General features: G+C 58.1%; 1 protein-coding gene across 6 annotated transcripts; it reads right to left on the minus strand.

Moving 5' to 3' along the window:
• Positions 1 to 751: 751 nt before the first annotated feature.
• Positions 752 to 22001, minus strand: RARG (retinoic acid receptor gamma). 6 transcript variants are annotated; one of them, XM_047867592.1, is made up of 10 exons: positions 21753 to 22001; positions 20940 to 21003; positions 16929 to 17263; positions 5565 to 5713; positions 5202 to 5343; positions 4416 to 4576; positions 4051 to 4227; positions 3446 to 3650; positions 2844 to 3002; positions 752 to 2053 (listed from the first exon to the last, which is right to left on the minus strand). In XM_047867592.1, exons 3-10 carry the CDS (start codon positions 17113 to 17115, stop codon positions 1854 to 1856), a joined length of 1380 nt encoding a protein of 459 aa, XP_047723548.1. In that variant the 5' UTR covers positions 17116 to 17263; positions 20940 to 21003; positions 21753 to 22001; the 3' UTR covers positions 752 to 1853. The 6 variants fall into 6 exon arrangements, with proteins under 6 accessions (XP_047723548.1, XP_047723547.1, XP_047723549.1 ...); XM_047867591.1 differs by having other exon boundaries at positions 20940 to 21006; XM_047867593.1 differs by lacking the exon at positions 20940 to 21003.
• Positions 22002 to 22961: the final 960 nt, after the last annotated feature.

The following is a 22961-nucleotide window of genomic DNA, read 5'->3' on the forward strand; positions in this document are numbered from 1 at the left end:
GGGTGCTGTCCCAGGGAAGAAGGCGGGCCCCAGGGTGGGGGGAGGGCAGCGTGGAGGGGGAGTCACAGAGGGAGGGGGGAGAGTCCAGGGGCACAGTGGGAAGGCCTGAGCGGGCTGAGGATGGGAGCTGTTGCAGAGGGGAGGCATGGAGGGGCAAGGATGTTAGTACAGAAGGTAACAGTGGGGTCATGGGGATGAGGTCACGGGGTGGGGTGGGGTCACAAGGGGCAGCGGGAGTGATTTGTAAGGTGATAGTGGGGTCGTAGAGTCAGGGAGCTCATTAAGTAAAGGGAGGGGTGGTGTAAAACAGAAACACTGTAACTTAGATGCAGGCTGCGGTTCTTTTCTTCTGGGGCCAGAGACCCTCACGAGAACCAAGTGCAGCTTCCATGAACCCCTTCCCCAGAGATGGGCAGATATGCACATACACATAACTGGGGGTGGGGACAACTTAAAAGACCTCGGGGCCCATTCACACCTCCCCAGAGGCCCACCGCATCCAGTCTAAGAACAGCACACACCTGGTGGCTGCAGGAGGCCCAGACACGCGCCTCCCGGTTGGTAAGCTCCTGGGGGCTCCCTTTACCCCACTTTCCCACCACCGCCATCCAGGCACATTTCATCCGATTTCCTTGGTTTCCCTAAGAAAGCTGCAAAATCCGGTAGATTGGGAGCTCACCTTCCTCACCCAGTCCCTCTCCAGGTCAGCTAGTCATGTCCCCTGCCACTTCCCAGAGGGAGCCACATGCCATGAGTTTCCATCACTTTATTTTGCAAAAATAGAAAACTCAGCAATATGCGATACAGCGGGGAAGGGGAGATGTAAACAGAGGGGAGGGAACAGCACCCTGACCCCCCAGAGAAAAAGGGGAGCCAGTGGGAATCTTATTTGGCAGCTAAATACAAACTGGGGATTGGAGGAAGAAGGGAGGGGTCACAGGGGCCCTGGGCTCCCCCTCCCAAGACCCCTGGAGGAAGGGGTCAAGTCCAGGGTGTAAACAAAAGCTAATAAATAAATAGAGGTTTCCTCTGGGTCAGGGAAGGACCAGCTAAGCAGCGCCCACCCCCCACTCCCTGGGCCAAGCTGCTCTGGAGATCAAGGGGGGTCAGGCACTAGGGGGAGAGGGATCCCCTGGCCCCTCTGTAGTGTAGGAGCGTCCCTGCCCCGGTGGCTGAGATGGGAGGCAGGGGAAGCCCAAGGCACATGACAGGGCTCGGGGAGGGGCTTGTAACGGAGGGCACAAGGTCAACTCTGGGCCCAAGCAAAGAGGTGCCGAATGTACGCGCATCTGTCCCTTTCACCCTCTGGCCCTCCACAGAAATGCAGGGCCCAGCCTGCCCCAACCTGACCTGGCACGAGGATGGGGCACAGAGGGCAGTGTGAGCCCGGCAGGTACATTACGCAGCATGAGGCACCAAGGGCAGGGGCAAGAGGGTGGGCTCAGCCCTCCCCCTGCGCCCCTTTTTTGGTCTCTAGTGTTCCTGTTTGCTCCCAGAGGCCTAAGCACCTGGCAGAGGAAGGGGCTTTGGAACTGGCAGGGTCTTCCTCCTGCCCTGGGGAGCCTGGGACCCTGGTGTCTGAGGGGCAGCGCCGAGATTTTAGAGTCCAAACCCAGGCTCACTCCTCTGCCCTCTCTCCTGGTGGGAGCAGGGCAGGCCCCTGAGACAGGAAAGGGAGCCAGTTAGAACAAGAAGGGGATGAACACAGAGGCACCCCTGGAAACTTTGGCAAAAACAAGGAGCTCACTGGAAGGGGTGGAGAGAGGGCAGAGCTCGTCCTCCCCCAGTCACTGGCGGTGTCTGGGAGATGGTCAGTCTGCTGCCTGGAGCCCCAACCCCCACGGCAGGGGAAGTCAGGGGCCCTGGTCAGGCTGGGGGCTGCAGGCCCCTTTGCCCTGACCCCGGGGAACCTCATCCTCGCTAGAGGCCTTGGGATGGGGACCAGGCTGCGAGGAGTCGTCCTCAAACATTTCAGGGTTCTCCAGCATCTCTCGGATTAGGGGAGGCATCGGGCCTGGAATCTCCATCTTCAGGGTAATGGCCCTTTCTGCTCCTGCAACAGAGGAACAAAGGTTCAGGGGAACAGAGGCCCATGCCCCCTGAGGCTAACTCACTAACCTTTCTTGGCCTTCCAGGGGCTCCCAGCACAAGCCTGCCACTTGTCTGTCTCAGATTCACCCTCTCTTCTGCAGAGTTCCTGAGGGCCACTCCTCTGCCTGCAGCTTCTACCTGCCTTCTCTGCCAAGCCCGTTGCCATTCTTTCAAGCCATCCCATTGTTCAGACCATCTCCTCAAAGATCACACCGAGTCCAACTGTCACCTCCACTCCCCAGGCACTCCATCCTCCTATGTCCGCGACTGGCCAATTGTTGCTAGGCCTGTTCTTACATTCGTAACAACAGCTAGTATTTATTGAACCTACTATCTGCCAGGCATCCTTCTGAACCATCAATGTCCAACAGAACTTTCTGCGATGATGGCATTATCTGCTTCGTCCAGTACAGTCATCACTAGCCACTGAGCACTTGAAATGCAGCTACCGCAACTGGGGAATGGCGTCCTTAATTCAAGGTGGTTCTAAGCCCGTTGCGTTAACTCGTTTAGCCTTCTCGATAGCTTATGAGGTAGATGTAAGTAAGCCCGGTTTACAAACATGAAAACAAGGTACCAAAAGTAAAGGAATTTGCCCAGAGTCTCCCCACGAGCCCGTGGCAGAGCTAGGATTCCAGAGCGTAGGCCGCCCGGTTCGCACCCACTCTGTTCTTGTCTCTGCTTGTCTGCCTGCCTGTGCTGGGAGACCAACAGCTCCAGGGAGAGAGAGGGGAGGTTCCCTCATGACTAACCCTTGGTGCTGATGCCCCGGAGGTCAGTGATCTTCATGAGCATCCTTGGGAACATGTAGGGCTGGCTGGGCCGCCGCCGGCGGGCATAGAGCCTCAGGGCTTCCAGCAGTGGCTCCTGCAGCTTGTCTACTTTTTCAGGTTCCTCCAGGTCCATGCGGTCTACAGGAACAAGCACAGTGCAGTGAAAGAGAAAGAAATGGGGGACACCGTGACAAGTGGCTGATCCCCAGCTGTCCCTGACCTATGGCACTCCAAGCCCCAAACTCTGTCCTATCAGCCCTTTGCCTTATTGTTCCTGGGCCTACCCAGGCCACTTCCCCTGCTCCACGCCCTGTACCTTCTCCCCTCTGGTAAATCACTCCTGCCCACACCCCTATCTCAGCACCAGTATCTGGGACCTCCTCAGCTCTCTCTGGCTTTTCTCTCCTTTTTGCTCTATGCTCCAAGGTGCTAGAGGGCCTGTCCTGGGTCTGAGAAGTCTGTGGATGGGGCAGGTGCAACAATCCCAGGGAGAGGGACCAAGGTCTCCTGCCCGGTCAGAGATCAGGTGTGGGCTGTGGTGGGAAAGGAGTCTGAGCAAACGCCAGGGGGCGCCCCTGCACCTCCGCAGATGAGGCAGATGGCGCTGAGCAGTCCTGTCTCCGTGTCATCCATCTCCAGTGGCAGGAGCTGCCCAGCAAAGGCAAAGACGAGGTCTGTGAGGGGCCCAAAGCCGGCATTGTGCATCTGTGTCCGGTTCAGAGTCAGCCCATCAGAGAAGGTCATGGTGTCCTGCTCTGGGGTGTACCTTGTGCAGATCCGCAGCATCTGGAGGTGGGCAAGGGGGAGGGTTAGTGCTGTTTCTGGGGAGGACCACATGTCCGGTGGGGAGAAGAGGCAATGGGATGTACGTGGAAGGTGAGGAGGTTAAGTCCAGAAAGAGGGCAACCTGCAGCAGGCATGGGGAGGAAGGCAGAGGTGGAGAATCTGAAGCCTGGGGAGGGAAGGGGAGTCAGAAGGAGGCAGAGCGTCCAGAAGCGTAGGATCGGGTCTTGGGGAGGGGAGTTAAGATAAAAAAAAAAAAAAAAAAGCTTGGGTTTAAAGGCGATCTGGGGAGTCCCAGAATGGAGGGGTAAAGAGAGATAATGAAATCTTTGTGGTAAACCAACTCCTTGGCCTCACATGAGGGTCAGGCCTGGTGGGAGACATGCCACAGGGCTTAACTTACCAGGATGTCTAGGCAGGCAGCCTTGAGCAGAGTGATCTGGTCAGCAATGCTGAGCCCTGTAAAGCCAGGCAGCCGCTTGGCAAACTCCACGATCTTGATGATGCACTTGGTGGCCAGCTCACTGAACTTGTCCCACAGCCCCAGATCCAGCTGCACCCGGTGGTCTGCACTGGAGTTCTACAGGGAGGGCAGGTTGGAATGCAAGCTAAGCCCCGCCGTGGGGGCTATCTTCCTTCCACCCAAACCCCCAGCTCCCCCCTCTGCATTCTGTTGCCTTTCCTTGTCCCTCAGCACCAGACCATGGCCTCAATACAACCCGTACCTAGTCCCCAAAGCGAACAATCCCCTGCCCTCACTGGACTCACCGTGGTGTATTTGCCCAGCTGGCAGAGTGAGGGGAAGGTCTCCTGATGAGCTTTGCTGACCTTGGTGATGAGCTCTTCTAACTGAGGGCTCAGCTCATAGCTGTCAAGCGACCCTTCTTCCTTCACCTCTTTCTTCTTCTTATTCCGGTCATTCCGCACAGCTTGGGGGCAAAGGCACGGGAGGGTCGGGACCCTCAGAACCTCCCTCTGGGTATCCCCTCTCATCCTAATATCATGTGCTCAATCCTTATCATGAACATCTGTTCCCTGGGACCCTAACCACTGCCTCAGTTTCCCTAGCTCCTACATTAGCTCTCATTCCCAGGCTGGCTCTCTCCAGCCCCACCCAGGGCCTGCAGCCCCTGCTCCCTTCCAGAGCCATTCGGCTCCATCCTGCCCTTCCTGTCACCCCTCAGGAGCTAGGGGGGGGGGCAGGATATGCGGGCGGCAGGATATCCACTTATAGCCTTGGCAGCACAATGGCGCAGGGGAGGGGACTGGCAAGCCCCCCCCCCACCTCCCCATAAAACAGGGCAAAGTGAGCCGGTAGGTAACCCCCACTCACTCATTCAGAGGAAGGATTAAGCTCTGAGAGGGGAGAATGGCAAGGGGTGGGGCCTCCTAGGTGAATGGCACTAACCAAACAGGACTGGCCAGGGAGGAGGCAGCATCCCAGGGCAGGCCAGGTCTCAGAGGTCAGAGAAGTGGGGGTGGCCAGTGGGAAGAGGGCAGCAATGACAGGGGAGGGCGGGAGGGCTCCTGCTCAGGCCAGCGCTAGGGGCCTACCTTCTTTGGACATGCCCACTTCGAAGCACTTCTGTAGCCGACAGTACTGGCAGCGATTCCGCGTCACCTTGTTGATGATACAGTTTTTGTCGCGGTGACACGTGTACACCATGTTCTTCTGGATGCTGCGGCGGAAGAAGCCCTGGAGTTGGGGGTGGGGGGTGGGCAGTGAAGCAGGATGCTGGGAGTACCAGCCTCTCTCACAGGCCCTTCGGGTCGCCCCAGGCTGGACCCAGCCTGCGAGCCACGTGTGTGCAAAGCAGCTCCTCCCCACTCCGTGGGAATGGCCACCCACGCACAGCGTCCTGCCCCTCTGGTCTGGACCCGGAGGCCCAGCGCGCCCCACCCCCACTATGCACACACCTTGCAGCCTTCACAGGAGCTGACCCCATAGTGGTAGCCAGAGGACTTGTCATTGCACACGAAGCACGGCTTGTAGACCCGAGGAGGTGGAGGGGGCGAGGGCGAGCTGGGCACCATCTCCTCTGAGCTAGTGCTCTGCGTCTCCACCGCTGAGGGGGAAAGCAATGACATGAGGGTTGGGGGAGAAGGACCCCTCAGATCTCCCCGGCATCCTCACTACACAGGCACACCCCATTCCCACTTGTCCCTCCAGCTCAGAGATGACAACACCATCATCACCACAGTGGCTTAAAGTCCCAACAACCACGCACGGCCCCATAGTAAACACTTCCAGAAAGCCCCGAACAACGGCTACCAGTGCACCTCCCGCCACAGTCTGGCCGTCTCCCTGCACAACAGTGCCAGCCCGAGCCCTCAGATACTGCCAGCCCTCATGACACTGCGAGGTTCCTCAAATTCCAGGCCAAGGTCATCTTGGAAGTTAACTTCTGGGCCTCAGTTTCCCCAGCTGTGAAGTGGGTAGGTGGAGGGATTATGGGCTGTGGCTCTGCACCCTTCAGTCACTCTCTGTCACATCGGTCCACCTTGCTGGGTTATCTACTTCCCATCATCCTCCTCTTCCTGAGGCAATAGATTTGGGGCTGGGTAGGCAAGCACCAGCCACCTGTAGCTCGCGCCTGGATAAATGACTCAGTACCCCAGGTACCCCGAGGTCAAAGAGGACCTTGTTCTCTCTCAAGTAGTACAGGGTAAATAATCCTCCAACTTCTCCCTCTCATACCCCCCCCCACCCCAGATAACGGCCAATGTCCTTTTTCCCAGAAACCACTGAGGCAGTGGAGCAAAGGGGACACAGGTATCAAGAAAAGTAGGTTAGCGGGGCGCCTGGGTGGCGCAGTCGGTTGAGCGTCCGACTTCAGCCAGGTCACGATCTCGCGGTCCGTGAGTTCGAGCCCCGCGTCGGGCTCTGGGCTGATGGCTCAGAGCCTGGAGCCTGTTTCCGATTCTGTGTCTCCCTCTCTCTCTCTCTGCCCCTCCCTTGTTCATGCTCTGTCTCTCTCTGTCCCAAAAATAAATAAACATTGAAAAAAAAATTTTTTTTTAAAAAGAAAAGTAGGTTAGCAGATATGCAACAGCCCGATTTTACACCTGAAGGAACTGAGGCTAAGCGGGGGAAGTGACCAGCCCAGGGACACACTGCCAATTGATGGTGGAGCCCAGGCTCTCAGGTTCTCTGACTAGACCTAAGTGGCCAGGCAGGGAGTCTGAGAAGTCAAGAAGTCGGGGAAGGAGAGACTGAGGTATTTGCTCAGAGCCTCAGGTTGAGAAGCGGTTGGGAGTGTAGCAAAGCGGGAAAAGTCAGGTGACAGTGGGTAAACAGGGCTCCTGGGGGAGGGGGAGGGGAGCTATCTCTGGACCCTCTCTGAGCCTATGTCTTCACTCCTAAACTTTCCCCACAAATACCCAATCGCAGCTCAAATGGGGCCTCGGCCCACGCCACACGGAAGGGGTGGGAGTGGGCACCCTCTGTTCAGGAGGCTGCTCAGTAAACCTTTTTCGGTTTTGGGGAGGGGGGGGTTGGGGTCTGTGGTTCATCTTCAGAGGCAGAAAAACCTAGAAATTATTCAACCTGTAGGACCCGCTGCCCAAACCTAGAGGGCCCAAGTTAACGCAAGAAAACGCGAAGACCCTCCCCAAGGAGAGTCCCACGCACCCACCTCAAGAGCACCTTCTTCCTTCTAACCCGCTGCAGCCCACCTGGTCAAAAGTCCGCCCCATACCGCCAGAAGGGCAGAAGGAATGCCCAGGATGCTGGGGTTCCGGGCTAGCTCCACCTACCCCACAGGAGGGAAGCCCTCCCCACCCCCCAACACACACCGACACGATTAGCATAAGAATCCTGCTGGAGTGAGATTCCCCAATGGAAAAGGACAGAGAAGAGGGGAGGAAAGAAGGTGCCTCGAGTCTATTCAGGCCCCAGGGCGGGAGACTCCAGGAGGGGCACTGAGAGACGTGGGGCTGGCTGGAATGCCTTTCAGGACCCCTCCTGCAGTCCTAGGAGGGCACACGTGCTGCCCGCAGGCCAGTGCGTGGGGTGGTGCTCACTCAGGCGCTGACGCCCTCCCTGCCCGCAGAGCGCTGCCTCATTTCCTCTCTTGCGAAAGGGCCCTGGGTGCGGTCAGACTGGCATAGGGCAGTGCCAGGCAATTATAAAGACTGGGGGCCGCAAGGAGACAGGCCTGGGGACAGCTTTTCCTGTCTGAGTGGTACTGTCACCCCTCTGGCACAACTCGGCCCCCTGAACCCTCGAGTGCGCCCCAGTGGCTCTGGTCAATCTGAGGGTGAAGGGCACAAGAAGGCTAATTGGGTCAAGCCTGCTCAGATTCCCTTCTTCAGCCCTGGGCTGAGACCCCACCATCGGGATGCTGCTCCCAGGCTAGGCAGGGGCCCCTGCTGGGGAGGAGGGGGGTGGGCTCTGGGTTTTTCTCCTTTTAAAGCCCAAATTGCTGAAATTGAGGAAATTCCTGGCCAGGCTGAGCGGAGCTTCAAACAAACTCTTTATAACCGGCTGTAAACGCTCCCAGCTGCGAGGCGCAGGACTGAGAAGCCCAGACTCACAATCTGATACACACCTCCTTGGAGACACTCTCACACATCAACAACAGTCAGGGCACAAAAGTAGACATACTACCAATGGCTTCCTATGTCCCAACAGGCCCCTGGCACCGAAGAGCACACACAGGCAGGCGTAAAGGCACATTCACTCCAGCCACACTGTGGAAGTGAATGCACAAATCATAAAGCTGCCCCCCAACATCCAGCTTCCTATTTGCAAGGGAGCAGCTCAGCTACCAGACAAACACCCGGGCCTGCCAGCGCAGCACCAGGACACCGCCAAACACCTACAAACACACCATGTGGCCCTCCCCTCAAGGGACCTCTTTCCTTCCCTGCTTTAGACACAGGTCTCAACTACTTTCTAAAAGTGTGTGGAGCAGGCCTGAAGCCCACTGAGACCCTAGAGGCCAAATTAATTGGTCCAAATTGAAATGCAAAACCATACTGCCAGCCAAGGGGGGGGGGGGAGGGGCTGCCATGCTCCTGGAAAGGGCTGGATCCCTACCCAGCCCCCACAAAAAGCCCTCCTGGGAGTCTCTCCACCTCAGCACCCCTCCCAACATACCCCAATTCCCCTTTCTATTGGACAGTGAAAGGAAGGTTAAGAATTCACCAGGATTTGGTGCAAAGCAAAAACAGTTCCATGCTTTCTCCACCCTATAAATGCCACACTTTTACTTCTTGCCGCACCCCACCCCAAAGTACGGTCTCCTGTTTGCCACCTCCCTCCTTCAGTCTCGGAGTTGTTAAATCTGAGCAGCTCTGCCCTGGAACCAAAAAAAAAAAAAAGAAAAAAAGAAAAAGAAAGAAAGAAAGAAAAAGAAAGAAAAGAAAAAGAAAAGAAAGAAGGAGAGAAAAAGAAAAAAAAAAAAGCCGAACTCGTAAACAGCGCTGCCGAGTGCCAAGCAGCGAGGCGCGTTGGCGGGGGCTCGGTGACCCCGCGAGCGCACTCCCCCAGCGCCCGCCGCCCCGCCCGCCACCCGCCCCTTCCCAGCTGCCCCCAAGCCCCTCGCGCTGGCGTCCGCACCGGGCTACCAGCGCGGTCCCAGCCCGGGGTAAATTTGGGGGGTGTTCCAGGCTCCCCTCTCGGCTCCTCCCTACGCCCACCCCCGCCAGGCACTTCGGCCCAGGCTTCAAAGCCGCCTCTCATCTGGACTTCATTTTTACTGCCTCTCAGTCCCCAGCTTTTTATTACCGCTCTGGAAAGGGGTTCCAGGGCCCCAGGCCTGGCATCTCCCATTTCACAGAGAGGGGAAGATGGATATTTGGGGACCCAGTAGTCTTACTCTCCGTGCCGCTGCCTCCTCCAGGCCACCGCCCCCCACCATAAACAGGCTTTGCTTTAAACTTTACGCTTCCTACTGAAGTTGTGTGTGTTGGAGCCCTAGGAAAAAGTCATCTCTCTGCATACAATCCTATACACATTACCACACAGTGCTTTTTAAGATGGGGGAGGGGGCGCCAGAGCCGAGCCTTCTCCTGGTTGTGTGCACAACCCGGCGCACCCCGCACGAACAACACACAGGATGAACTCTCGAACGCAGCACTTTCCAAAACCGCCCCCGCAGCCACGCAGGGGCACACGCCTTCCCGGCCTCACGCCACAAACATCCCTACATAGGGCCGTGCGGAGGACCTGCCAACGCTGTCGGAGGGCGACATTGCGTGGAGAGACCCCCTACCCTCACACCCACACTGCCGACGCCAGGCGCCGCACACTCCAGGGATTCACACGCTCTGCAAATATTTTTTACGCTCTCAACTTCCCACATGGACCCTACTAATGCCACCCACGGCCCTGGGTGCTGTATCTCTCCGGGGCCACGGACCTGCGGGCACAAGCTACCAATAACACCTCGGTTTCTCCCTATCCCCAGGAATTCTGGAGTGGCATCAACCACAGCTCCTACCTAAACACCCACCATAAAAACCACACACACTCCAAACACTAATGCACACACCCAAATGAGTCGCTGAAGTCCCACGTTTAAAGGGCCAGTACCTCTCTTTGGTACACACCCGCCCCTCACATAGAGAGGGTGAGAATCTCCGCTTGCACCCCAGTTCCACCTTTTACACACGGAAAGAGTGAGCCGCTGCTTCTCCTGCACCCCACCCCCCACCCCTGGGCTCTGGTACCTACATTGCAGACTGGCGGGTTGCGGCCAGGCAAAAGACTCAAATCCGGCGAAACAGGAGCTGCCCGTGGCTCTGCGCAGCAAGCCGGCCCCGGGCCCCGACGCCCCGTACAGCCGTCGCGGACCCGGGGCAAATGTTTCCATGCAGTCGTACATCGCGACCCGGCTTGGAGGGAAGCTGGGTGCTAGGAACACCAAGGACCCGCAGCCGATTCCCCCTCCTCCCCCGGCGGCGCCCCGCTCCTGGAGGGGGGGAGGGGGAGGGCTAGCATAGGGCGCCAGGCTGCATGGGGGGTAAGGGGTGGGCGGGGAAGAGGGGGATCCCCAGCAGGGGAAAGGGACTGGGCGGGGCGCAAAGCCAGGGCCGCCGCTTCGGCCGCGGGCCGGCTAGCTCTGGGCGCCTCCGCAGCTAACACTGGGGAGACCTTTTGTAAAAGCGAAGCCCGGAGGGGTGGGGGGTGGGGCTTGGAGAGCGAAGGGGGCCGGGCACTAAGACGAGCTGAGCTGGGAGTGGAGCGCACACTTACACACACTCGCACCCGGCGCGCGCGCTTGCTTAGACACATACCCGTGCATGCATTTATCTAGGCAGGCGCCGCATATTTGCAAATATGCAATAGTGCGCATGCATTTTTTCTGCACGCACATAAAATCACAGAGGCACACAGACATCTATGCAAGCACATATTTGTGCAAGCACATCTGGCTCGGGAAAATGCTTGCAAGCATTCTCCCTCCACAGCCCCGAGGCTTTGCACGCATTTGCACTTCGGCGCGTGCCCTTGTCCGGGATGGGGGGAAGGAATAGAGGAACCAAGCACACGCATTTCCTTTTGAGTTTTCCCCCTATCCCTCCCAACACTCTTTGCACACCAGTCATTACAGGCTGGGGTGTCAGGGAAGACGGAGGAGAGGGGAACATGCAGGTTCCCAGCGCGGGGCAGTTCTCCCGGGCCCGGGGACCTGCACTACCTCCACCCCCTCATTCCCAGGCCTGGCTCCTCCCTCTCCCTCCGCGCGCGCGCTTCGAGGCCGAACCGTACATTCCTGCGGCTCGGCGCGCGCGGCCTCCTCCTTCCTTCCCGTTCTCCCCACCCCCGGTCGAAGGGCCGGAGCGCGCTCCCGCCGTGAACTCTCCGGGAACCCCCCTCGGGGCGGGTGGCCGGGCGCGCTCACCTCCTCCTGACCCGGCCCCGCCCCACCCCGCCCAGGCCGTCGCCAGCGCCGCCGCGGAGTCCCCCGCCCCCTCCTGCGCTGCCTGGAGTCTACTCCTCCTAGCCCGAGCTGTCCTCCCTCCGCCGCGGCCCGGACTGCCTCCCTCCCCAGTCCCCGTAGCCCCGTCGCGCGACCGACGCTCCCCTGGCGCTCCACCGCGTCTCTCACTGCCCCTTTCTCGAACCTGACTTCACTTTCAGAGCACAAAACTCCCACCCCAAACTGCCCCTACGGTGCCAACCGCGCCTCCGACGAAGCTGCCCTGCTGAGTGCCAACTCCCCTCCCCCAGACTTTCTACCGTGCCAGTTGCCCCAAACTGCCAAGGGCCCCTCTCGGCTGTAACTGCGGGTCCGGTCGTCAACTGTTCTCACAGCCATTACATATCCCCCCCCCCCCCATTGGCAATAACAGCCCCTTCTCCCCTTCAGTGCCACACTGAGTGCCCTTCAGATCTCAGAGGGCCGCCTCGCTGTCCCCTCGGTAGCCCCTTCCGGGCACTGAGCGCCCTCGCCCGGCGGAGCAGGGGGTGAGGGGGGCGGGGGGTTGGCCACGTCAAGAGTTTGCCCTAGCCGCCCGGCCGAATCGGGGACCCTGGCCCCGGGACAGCTCCAGCGGCGGTGACTCCCGGAAACCGCCCCCTCCCCCGCGCCCCGCCCGCCCGGCCGCCCGGCGGCCCGGCGGGCCGGCCCAGCCGGCTCTGTCAGCGCGGCTCACACGGGGAGCGCCGGGGGAGCGGGAGAGGCGCCCGGCCGGCCCCTTCCCCCGCCTGGCGGCTGTGGCTGGGCCAGGGCGGGGCGCGCTTTTCTAAGAATCTGTTGTACCGGGTGGGGGGCGCACTGGGGGTGCTGCAGGAGTGGGGCGCCAGTTTGGAAGAATAAAAAGCAGGAACGGGTGCCAGAGTAGGCAGGGAAGGGAAGGCGGGCGCGGAGGAGGGGCCGGGGTGGCGGCCGGGTAGGGGGGGGGGGGGGAGCGGGCAGGGCTGGGAAGGAGGGCCAGGCTTGTGGATGCAGGGGGCGGCGCGGGGTGCCAGGCCTGATTGGGGGCTCGAAGTAGGGATGAAGCGGGACTGCAGTGTTCTTTCCAACCCAGTGTGAGCTCCTTGCTGTTGCCCCCAACCTGAAATACCCCATTTCTGAAGCCAGCCCCCCCCCCCAATAAAAGGGGGGGATGATAGATTTCTGAATCAGAATCTGGGCAGTGGTAAAAAAAAAAATTAGGTACAAAATGGGAAATACCCCCCAACCAGGGGGAAAGAGCCCTGATTAGTCAACTCCAGGCTGTCAGTACCCCCCCTCTCCTCCCAAATCTGAAAGGTCCCAATTAAGTCAAGCCTGCCTGGTTGGTAATTAGAACCAGAAGTGGCCAGGCCACAGGGAGGGGGGTTGGGAGTGGGGCACAGGAGGGGGGTGGAGGGCTCCAGGAAGTCATGAGTCCTCAATAGCCTCCCCTTTCTCTTCACCAGATGCACCCCACTCCTCATCACCCCATCTGTGGTGCTTCCCAGGCATTGCAGGGAGAGGGGGCCTTTAAGGGACAAGGCATTAGAGTGCCAGGCCCACCCTTCCCGTCAACCCCAACCCCCCATTCTAGGCAGTCTTACTTAGTACAGCCTTGAGGAGAAGGTAAGAGGATGGGGGGGATCTAGTGCCCCCTCTTATCCCCAAAGTCCCCCCAGCCCTTATTGCAGCAATTAGACCCATTAGCCTTCTAGCATTTCATGGGAACCAGATGTTCTCCACCAGCCTGGTGGGAGTATGAGGGGGGGTTGCTGCCTGACTCACCCCGTCCCCATCTATGATCCCCACCATCACAGTGCACCCCTCCCCACTAGAGCCCCACAAAGTCAAGACCCCGGAGGCAAAGAGAAGCATACCCCTCCCCCACTAACAAGGCCATTAGCACTGAGAGTCTTGTATGGTCACCCCTCAGAGCCTCTACAACCCTGGCAAGGATGAGTTTGGCCAACGAGGGACTGTGGAGGGAGGAACAGCTAACTCCTTATGCACCCCTCCTTTTCCCCTCCTCCTGCCACCTTCTGGATGGGTCTGGAGGATAACTGGCTCTGAATTCCTCCCACTAAATTCTCCTTTTCTTCCAAAACCTTCCCTCAAAAAGGTGAAGAGGGGGCATTTCAAAGCAAGAAGCCCCACCCCAAGGGTAAGTCCTAACTTAGGAGTCCCACCTGAAGGGCGGTGGGGAGGGGTCTCTGGAGGAGGGGGCAGCAGAAGAGAGAAGGGAGGTGTGAATGGGGGACGGGGCCCAAAGCAGGGGTGTAAGGAGCGCTGGGCAGGATGGGGGCTGGGACTGGGTAGGGGGCCAGGAGAGGGGGGGTGCAGCCTGGGCCCCAGCGGCGGCGGCTTGCCCAGCTCCCCCCGCCGGAGAGGTTTCCTGTTGCAATCAAAGCCCCGTTTGTGTAGGCCTGGAGTTGGAGCCCGAGCCTGAGCGGCGGAGACCAGGGAGGGGAGGGGAAGGGAAGGAGGCAGTCGGCTGGGGTTTTTTCCTGGAGGAGGCCTCACTGCCGCCTGCTTGCCACCCTTACCCGCCTGCTTGTTCTGCTGGCCTCTCCCAGCGTCTGGGTTCTCTCTGTGTCTGTGCCTTTTGGCCTGTGTAGTGCTCTGTCACCTTGCTTAGGTCTCTGAGTCTCTCTTTTTCAGTTGCTTTAAAGTAGAACTCTTTTTCTTCCTGTGCCAGCCTGCCCTCAGTTTCTCCATGTGACTTAGTGTGGTGCCGCCTGGGCTCCTTGCCCCAGGGACACCGTCACCAAGTTCAGAGGATAAACAGGGCTAGGTCCTCACCACCACAGACATCTCCTCGAGAGGGGGAAGAGGGAAGTGGGTCCCTCCCGACCCACTCTGTTCCCTGTAGGCTTGTCAAAGCAAACAGAACACATCAGTGTTCATAAGCACGGAGATACAAAGAGACACGGACCCCAGGGTTTCATGCACACGTGTGAGCACACGCACGTGCACACACATACACACCTCTGCTCTCCCATGCACACAGGCCTGTGCTTGTCTCTGCAGCACATGCCCCCCTCCCACCGCCCCTCCTCTCCTCCACCACAGGGTTCTGAGATGCCTGCCTTACCCACTCAGGCCCCTGGAGAACCCCAAGGGGTGGGGCGAGATTTCCCTTCTCAACGTGGATGTCTCCAAGGTGCTAGGGACCCAGCAGTAGGATCCTGGAGGCAGCCTCAGGGAGAAGTTGCAGGTTCTCTCATGGACCACCCTCCCTCCCATAGACTAAGAGAGAGACACAGACTCAAGGTGAGTGTGGCTTTGGCATCAGACTTAGGCCTCCAATCCCCCTCCATTGGGCGGCTCCAGGCAAAAAAGGGACAGCAGGTCAGAGAAATGAGAGACTAGACCTTTTCACCCCTCAGCTTCTCTCCCACTGTGGGAGGTCTCCCAGACTCCAGGATCCCTTCCTCTCCCCTCTGCCTCCTCATTTACCACTGGGTGCTGCATGCTCAACTCTCGTGCAGGCTGTCTGGACCCAAGCCTTCCCCTCCTCCCCACCCCACCAACATCTCTCTGCCCGGGCCTGTCTCCTGCTGCCAGCCGCACCCTCTCCAGCTACCTGCCTTGGTTCTGGCTCCTCCCTTGGATTTCTCCTTTTGGCCCCCACCCCCTCCTTCAGGGAAACCTTGGGGGATAGAGCCCAGGGTGACCCCTTCCCCAGTCTTGACCTTACTTTGATCCCTGACCTTGATCTCCATGCGTCCAGGGCGCAGGGGCCCAAGGAGAGCTTCCCTGGGGGCTTGGCCACTGGCTCTCAGCATTCCCCCACTACCATTCTTTTTCTCCTCTCCCACCTTCCTCCCTCTGCCTTAGTGGCTTCTCCCAGAACCTGAGAAACTCAAGTCCCAAGGGACCGAGTCGTGTGGTTCTCTGCAAGAAGTACATTCATGTGGGAGGATGGTTTCTTCCTACCTCCCCAGGCCCTGGGACAGATTCATGGGGTGTAAATGAGGTAGGGGAAGCCCAGCTGAGGTTTCCAAAAAGGGGGGCTTTGTGCTCTCCTGTTCACCTGCATGCCACCCAAATAACCCCTGTTGGGCTACAGACATGCCACTGGCAGGTCTCACCAAACGCCAGACACACCGTCAGCAGCCCTATTAAATACCGCCTCACTCCTCACACTGACTCTTTGTTGCACACACTGGAATTTTGTATATGAGCAGAGTCTCGGGGACATGCTGTGCACACACAACTGCATGTGGTCTACACACACACACACACACACACACACACACACACATTCTCCAGATGAGCACAGTCTTTCCACTAAAGCTGCCAGCCCCATCTAGTCACCCCTTTCTTTACACATACACACGACCCTCCGACTGCCCCTCCTGAAGGCAGGGCCCCTTTCTCCCACCTCCCTCTCCCTGAGCTTGTGGAGCTTATAAAGGATGTCTTTATCTTTTTGTCTTTTTTTCTCCATCTCTGTTTCTATGCCTCTGGAGCTGCCCTTCTCTGTGTCTCTCCTCCCATCACCTCTCTTTCTTTCCAGGTGAGGGCTTCTCACATGTTCACCCTTTACCCCACTGAACCCGGCGGTCCAGCCCTCCAGCTCATGGGCACCCACGCCTGTAATGGCTTGGTCAAGAAGACCAACTACCAAGTGGGAGGAAAGGAGATCCAGAGGGAAGAGGAGAGGCCTAAGGCTTGTCTTCTGTCAGCACTCAAAAGCTTAACCCAAAGAGGGCAGGCCTGAGGGACAAGTAGGGATCTGCAGCACGTGGGCACCATGCCAGACCTAGAGGGAGGGGAGGCATCCAGAACACACATGGCTGGAGGAGAGGATGCTTCTGGAAACACCCCCTCCACCTCCCTGGATTACTTATGGTGCAAGAGCCACCTTCTTTGCAACTGATTCCACCCTCCCTAGCACCAACAAGAGACTTTCCTGACCCCACACATCTTTGGGCACCTGGCTCCATTTCATTTCCTTTTTGTGCTGCCAGCCCCTAATTCAGAACAATATCACCTCTCTATCACAGTCAGCTGGTTGGCCTTCCAGACTCCTCCATTCCCCAGGGTGCTTCCTGGTACCCACCACTGCATGCAGGCAGAAGCCTCAGACTTCACCAGACCCAGCCTTGGCTGCCCATGCAAAGTGTTCCCCACTGCCGGTTGACTCGGGGGGCGATTGTAGACCCCAACATTCTAGACATCTTGGGCAAGAGAACTCTCATTTGCAAGCAATGCCATTTGCTCCACATCCAAACCCCCTCCTGTCATGGCCACCCCTGTCATCTACTCCATTAGATCAAACCCCCATCCCTGCCAGTCTTGCTAACTAGGGTGCCAATTTTCTGTAGCACCCACCCTCCAAATGTCTTCCTATTGCCACCTGCCCTCATCCCCCAAGGTCCCTGAGACTCACACAGAGAGGCCATCTCCTTGGGGAGGTCAGGCTGGCCCAGGCCCCGGAAGCTAGGACTCAGCATCTCGAAAGGTGGAGACCCCCTGAGAGCCCCTGGGAAGGCAAAGGGGAAGCCAGCCCCTGGGTAGCCAGATCCAGGCCCCAGGACACCAGCCGCTGCAAAGAGTCGTTCCTTATTGGTGGCCATGGCAGCTGCGGTGAGGGAGGCTGAATCCCCTGGGGTCTGCAGTGGGCGGGGGAGGTCTTCAGCCACAGCCCCCGCCCATGCCCACTGCCCCAGCCTGGGAGGCTCCGTGCCCGCCCTTCCTGGCCTGCCCACTGGGTCTCCAAGAGTCCTAGGGAGAAAGAGAGGAAAGGGAGGGATGAGAGAATGATCACCCTAAGGTTCCAAGCCCATGGCCCTCTCTCACTTGGAGCCTTTTCCCTGTATGCTTCCAGGGTCTGTACTGCCCTGCCTCAGGGCCCTCTATCACATGGTAGAGGGCAGGGCAGGAGCTAATACAGGTTGAGAAAAACTCCCCAGGGAAAGGTAAACTGGTTTCCAAAGTGAATAATGGTCTTAGGACTCCTGGCAGAGAGGACTCCCAAGCTGAGAAGGGACCATTAAACACCAGTGGGCTAGACACTTGATTCAACCTTCACATCAACCCTGTGAAGTAGGAATTATGATTCCCATTTCACAGAGGAGGAAACTGAAGTTAAGTGACTGGCTTAAGGTCCCATGGCTGTAAGTGGTGGAGCCAGGATCCAAACTCTCAGGGTGCGTGTGGCTGGCTTAGTGGTGGAACATGCAACTCTGGATCCCGGGGTCGTGAGTTCAAGCCCCATGTTGGGTGTAGACCTTACTTTATTTAAAAAAAAAAAAAAAATATATATATATATATATATATATATATATACACACACACACATATATATATATATACACACACACATACATGTGTGTCTATATACATGTATATATATCTGTGTGTGTATATATATATTCAAATTCTCTACTCCCCCGGGAAAAGCAAACATCTCTGTTGTAACTTTGGGGCCCTACACCTCTCTGAAGAGGAGTTGCAGTCCGGTGAGTAGGAACACTGACTCTGGAGCCAGGCGCCCTGAGTTGGTCCCCACCACTTGTTAGCCGGACCTTGGGCGTGTTACTTAATCTTTCTTGGCTGAATTTAGTTTCCTCATTTGTCAACAGGGAATAATAATAGGGCCCACTTCATAAGGCTGTTGCGAGGATTAAATGATTTAACATATGTAAAGTGTTTTGAATGATATGGGGCAAATATTACATGCTGTGTGTCTCATGTTATTTCTCTTTGTACCTTCTCTTCCTCAATACCTCTCTTGTAATTAGCATTTCCTTCTGTCTCTATCTTCCTCAATACTCCTCTCCCAGTTTCCTCTCCCAGTTCTCTCCAGTTACCCCTTCCTCACTCCCTAACTGGTCTTGCATTCTCTCCTTCAAATCCATAGATGCTGATGGCCACTGTGTGCCAGGTATGATGCCAGGGAGCTCCTCTCCTTGTCCTCCCCTTACTTTGCTTCTCCATCTCCTTTTCTCTGTCTTCTCTGAGCCCTCTGCTTCCAGGAAGACCTCCCTACATCCTATCCTCCCTCCAATGTAGCCTGCCCCTTGAGATTTTAAACCTGAGCTCAAGGGAGGGAGAGAGGAAGGAGGAAGAGAGGAAATGGGAATCCTAGTGCTAGACAAGTGGTTTCTCTCCTGCTGTTCTGATAAAGGAAACGTTGGCTTTCTCAGGAGCCCCAGAACCACCCTCTAGGGAGTGAGGGGTTGGGGAAAGAAAGTCACCCCAGTCTCGGTAACTCCTCTATCAGCCAGAACCATAATGGATTGAGATGCAGAAGGACAGAGAAGGACTAAGAATGAAACACAGAGACCATGGCATGGGCAGGCCCAGAGGTAGGTGATAGGCATTTCTGTATCTCCTTTTATTAGTCTTTGCTTCTAGAATCAATATATCTCAGTCTTTGTACCTCTGCTTTCCTTTCTCTCCCTTCCATCGTCTTTTCTTTTTTTTTCTTTTCTTTTCTCTTCTTTTCTTTTCTCTCCTTCTTTCTTTCCTTCCTTCCTTCCCTCCTCCCTTCCTTCCTTCCTTCCTTCCTTCCTTCCTTCCTCCCTTCCTTCCTTCCTCCCTTCCTTTTCTTCCTTTCCTTCCTTTCCTTTCTTTTCTATCTCTCATCTACTTTGGCCTTCAAACTCCTGAGGCTAAACTATCAAGGAGGTTACAGGAACTCAGACTCCAACCCCACCACGCTTCACTCAGTCCCCATGTATGAAGCTACCCCTGTTCCTCACTGGGCATCACCCATATCCCCAGCACCCTCAGACTCCTTACCCCAGTCTCTCCCCAGGCCCTGAAAGTCTGAGCCCCAAGCCCCCAGGGTCCTTCTCCTTTTCCTTCCCCTATTCCCTCAAGTCCTCATCCCTGGTTAAGCCCAGGTGGAGCCAGGAGTCCGGGCCCCAGAGGCCCCTGGGCCATAGCTCAACAGGCTGGGCCACATTCCAGGTGGATTAACCCCTCCAATGCCAAGGGTGAGAAGCTACTAAAGCCCCCCCATCTTTTGCAGACTGCCTTAGACAGAACCTGGGATCTGTCTCCAGCACCCACTGTCTTTGCTTCTCACTTACAGGTGGGAAACGGAGACCTGAGGGTGGGGTGGGAGGACTTCGGGGTCCCAGAGAGGGATGCTCAGACTCCTGGTCCTTACCAGAGAATGAGGCTGTAATGAGTGAAGGGCAGCCCAGCTCTCCCCCAGACTTCCTCCCAATTTCCCTCAGAGAAGGGACTTGAGAGTTGAGTGGAGAGGGGAAGGAGACAGAGAGGCATCCCATTTCTGAGCCTTGCTTCCTATCTGCCCTGGCTGGGAAGGGAAGGGGAGGGTCTTAAGTCCTGGGTGGAGGAAGGGACCAAGGGATCGAAGACAGTGGTACAGAGAGTAAAAGGCAACCCTACACTAGGGACCCAGATGCCTTGGTTCTTTGGGGAACCTGTGGAAGGAAGAGAATCCTTCTTTCCTCCCAAGATGCCATCTCAGATGGAGGTGGGGCTGACTAGGGGAAAGGGGCCCTTACAAAGCTGCTTCTCTTAGGGCTGAGGTGGAGTTGAGGGAGGGCATGGATGAAGGGGGCTGCCGGATGGGGGGGGGGGGGGGCGCGTCTCCCTGCTGCCCTGCCTGCTCTAGAGCCTGGAACAAAGCTGCTCTTGTCGGCTGCTCTCCACCCGCTGCCCCCCTCCCCTCTGTATAAACACGACCACCTTTTTCCATGACCCCATCTCCAGCCTGGGCGGAGAACCCAGGCATCCTCTGCTCTAGCCTGGGCCCCCAGCCTGCTCCCCAGGAGGCAGCGGTGGCCTGGGTTTCCCTGGCCTTGTGCCACCCTTGGGGGAGTCCAGACCCTTGAGCTCTCCACCTCTCATCCCCAGGTGCCCTCCCTCCACCCCACTGGCCCCAGGGAGGGGCAGTGCCCAGGAGGCAGGCAGGCAGGCAATGCCAGTGGAATGTGTGTGGGCAATGGAGGGCACGGGCAGGGTGGGGCAGAGGGGGGAACTGGAGGTGCCAGTTAGGTGGCTTTCTGAGCCAGGGGTGGGGGTGTGCCGGGGCGGGGGTGTGTGCCCTATGCTGCCTACCAGACTTTAAGCTACAGCGTGCATGTGTATGGGTGCGTGCACGCGTGGGCATGTACGTGTGCGTGTGTATGTCCATTTGAGATACCCAAGCTCCAGGCGCCCTGCATACACTGCCCCCTGCCCCTCTTCCTTCCTCTCTTTTCTTGCCTCAAGGGTATGGGACACTGCCTATGGTCCTCAACCCCAATTCAGCATCTGAGGAGTAACCGTAAGGGCAGGAGTCTCAGACCTGATCTGGGATTGCAGCTGTCCTGGACATGCCCTGCCCCCTTCAGGGGGCACAGTCATCTCAGCTTCTTGCCTTACAGACACCTCCTCAGGCTCCCCTGCCCCCCCCCCCCACACCCATGCATACTCTTACCCTCTGGCCACCTGCAGAGATCCCCTCCTACATACTGGGTCAGGCTGAGGGGACTGGGCTGTAACTGCTGAAGACAGAGAAGCATGTCAATGGGGCTCCCAGACTACAACTCCTAGGTCTTCCTGCTCTTCCTTTGTTCCCTTTGGGCTCCCCTCCTGAATACTCCTGAGGAGCCCCCGTCCTTGGCTGGAAGGAACCAAGACTCACCCCCTACCTGGGGACAAATGAGAGGGAATATAGAACTGAGGGTTTAAGGGACCTTCACAGACCCCTACCCTATCCACTTGTCTCTGCAAACTCCTGGACCCAGAGGGCTAGGAGCGCTTGCCTCTGGATGCTTTCCTTGCTTTTCTGATGTCCAAACTGGGCCATTCCACTGGGGAAAGAGGAACTTGGACCAGTTTGGACCAGAAGGCCACCCCTCAGACTCCCCTGGGGAAGCCTGACCAAGGGCTGGCCAAGGTCTTTCCACACGGGAGGGAACCCTGGCTTCCCTCACACTCCAAAGCACAAAAGTAGGCTAGAACCCCTCTGCCTGAAGACTCGTCCCCAAGTGCTCTCCCCACTATTCACCGAAATGCAGCTTTGCTGAAGCCCAGCCCAGCCTCAGCCTGTCTAAATCTTCCCCAATCCCTCCGGCATCGGGGCTGACCCCCAAGTCGGGCAGGAAGCCCCTCCAGCCTTGTGGACCGCCCGAGCAGCCCCGGCAGGGACTGGGCGGCGTCGCTCCCCAGCGCCCCCGCCCCCAGCCCACCTCGGCGGGGACCCAAGCGTCCGCGGGCGGCGGCGAGCCTGCTTCCCCGCCTGACTCACCTGGAGGGGAGGGAGGGGGAAGGGAGGCCGCTGAGCCCCAGGTCCCGGCGTCGGGCGGTCGCGAGGATGCGGCGTCGCGGTGTCAGGGGCTCACGGCAATGGGGGGCTCTGGGCGGGGGGGGCACGGGCTCTAGGCTGGGACTGTCCCGGGGCCTCTCGGAGCCCGCCCGCCCACGTGACCGCCCCAAAATATCCGACACATTTTCTCCCAAACCGCACACTGACTCTGCAGGCGGGGACACGGAAAATATTTTCTTTCTTTTTCTCCCTCCCCACCCCCCCACCTCCCTCCCAGCCCGGCTCCCTCCTCCCCCTCCCGCCCTCGCTCCTCCCTCCCCTGCCGCCTGCCCCTGCCCGGCTCCCTCCTCGGTGCCCTGGGGCTGGGGGGCGGGGGTGGGTGGGAGGGGGACTGGGCGGGGCAGCCCAGGACGCCTGGGTCTCTGCCCCTCCCATTTGCTGGGCTTCCGTGGCTCCATCCCCAGGAGGCCGGGCAAGGCTGGCAGACGAGGTCAGTGTCCTGGGCCCATGATGCCACCCTTTCTCTCTGGCACTTTTCCTCTTCCTGCCATTTAGGGGGACTGGTTGAGTTCTCTGGCCAGGCTGTGTGGTTCAGTGTGGCCAGTGTCTGCTACCTCCCGAAGGGAGGCGATGGGAGCTGTAGTCTCACCATCCCCCGGGTGGAATGATGGGGCAGGGGTACGACAGAGCAAACGCCACAGTCTTTGCCCTTTGCTTCGCCTCCACCTGCAGGTCAAAGTAGTCTCTACTTCCCCTGGCCTATCCCAGATGGTCCTTTGGTCCCAGGAGCAAACTGGTTTAACTAGTGGGATTGGAGGGTGGTGGTGCTGAGGCCCCCCGCCTGGAAGACCTCGTCATCTCACCCTGCCTTGAGTAAGCTCAGGACTTAGGGTGCCTGGGTCCCTGGCTGCCAAAGTTGTCCCCACCTTTGGGCTTGGATCTGGAGGGGGAGAGACTGGCGAGCAGGGAAGGAGGAACCTTAGCTGGGAGTGGGAGGGGCCTCTGGCTGGGTGTGAGGGAGAAAGCCCAAGCAGAGGGTGTGTGTCTGCCTTAACCAGCGCCTGCTTGCCTGGTAGATGCGCCACGAATGTTGTTGACTCTGTGTGTGTGTGTGTGTGTGTGTGTGTGTGCATGCGCGCGCATGCCCAGAGTCAGTGTCAGTGTCTGATGGGGAACACTCTCTGACTTCAA

This window comes from Prionailurus viverrinus, chromosome B4 (assembly GCF_022837055.1).
Source record: "Prionailurus viverrinus isolate Anna chromosome B4, UM_Priviv_1.0, whole genome shotgun sequence".
Taxonomy (NCBI): domain Eukaryota; kingdom Metazoa; phylum Chordata; class Mammalia; order Carnivora; family Felidae; genus Prionailurus; species Prionailurus viverrinus.

Bases quoted from the DNA above. Each gene is read 5' to 3' on its own strand.
- RARG (XM_047867593.1), bottom strand. From the start codon at position 17,115: ATGGCCACCAATAAGGAACGACTCTTTGCAGCGGCTGGTGTCCTGGGG. The intron at 4,228-4,415 runs GTGAGTCCAGTG...CCCTCCCTGTAG, and splicing joins AGCTGGGCAAATACACCACG to AACTCCAGTGCAGACCACCG. The intron at 2,054-2,843 runs GTTAGTCATGAG...CCTCTGTTGCAG, and splicing joins CCGGGGCATCAGCACCAAGG to GAGCAGAAAGGGCCATTACC.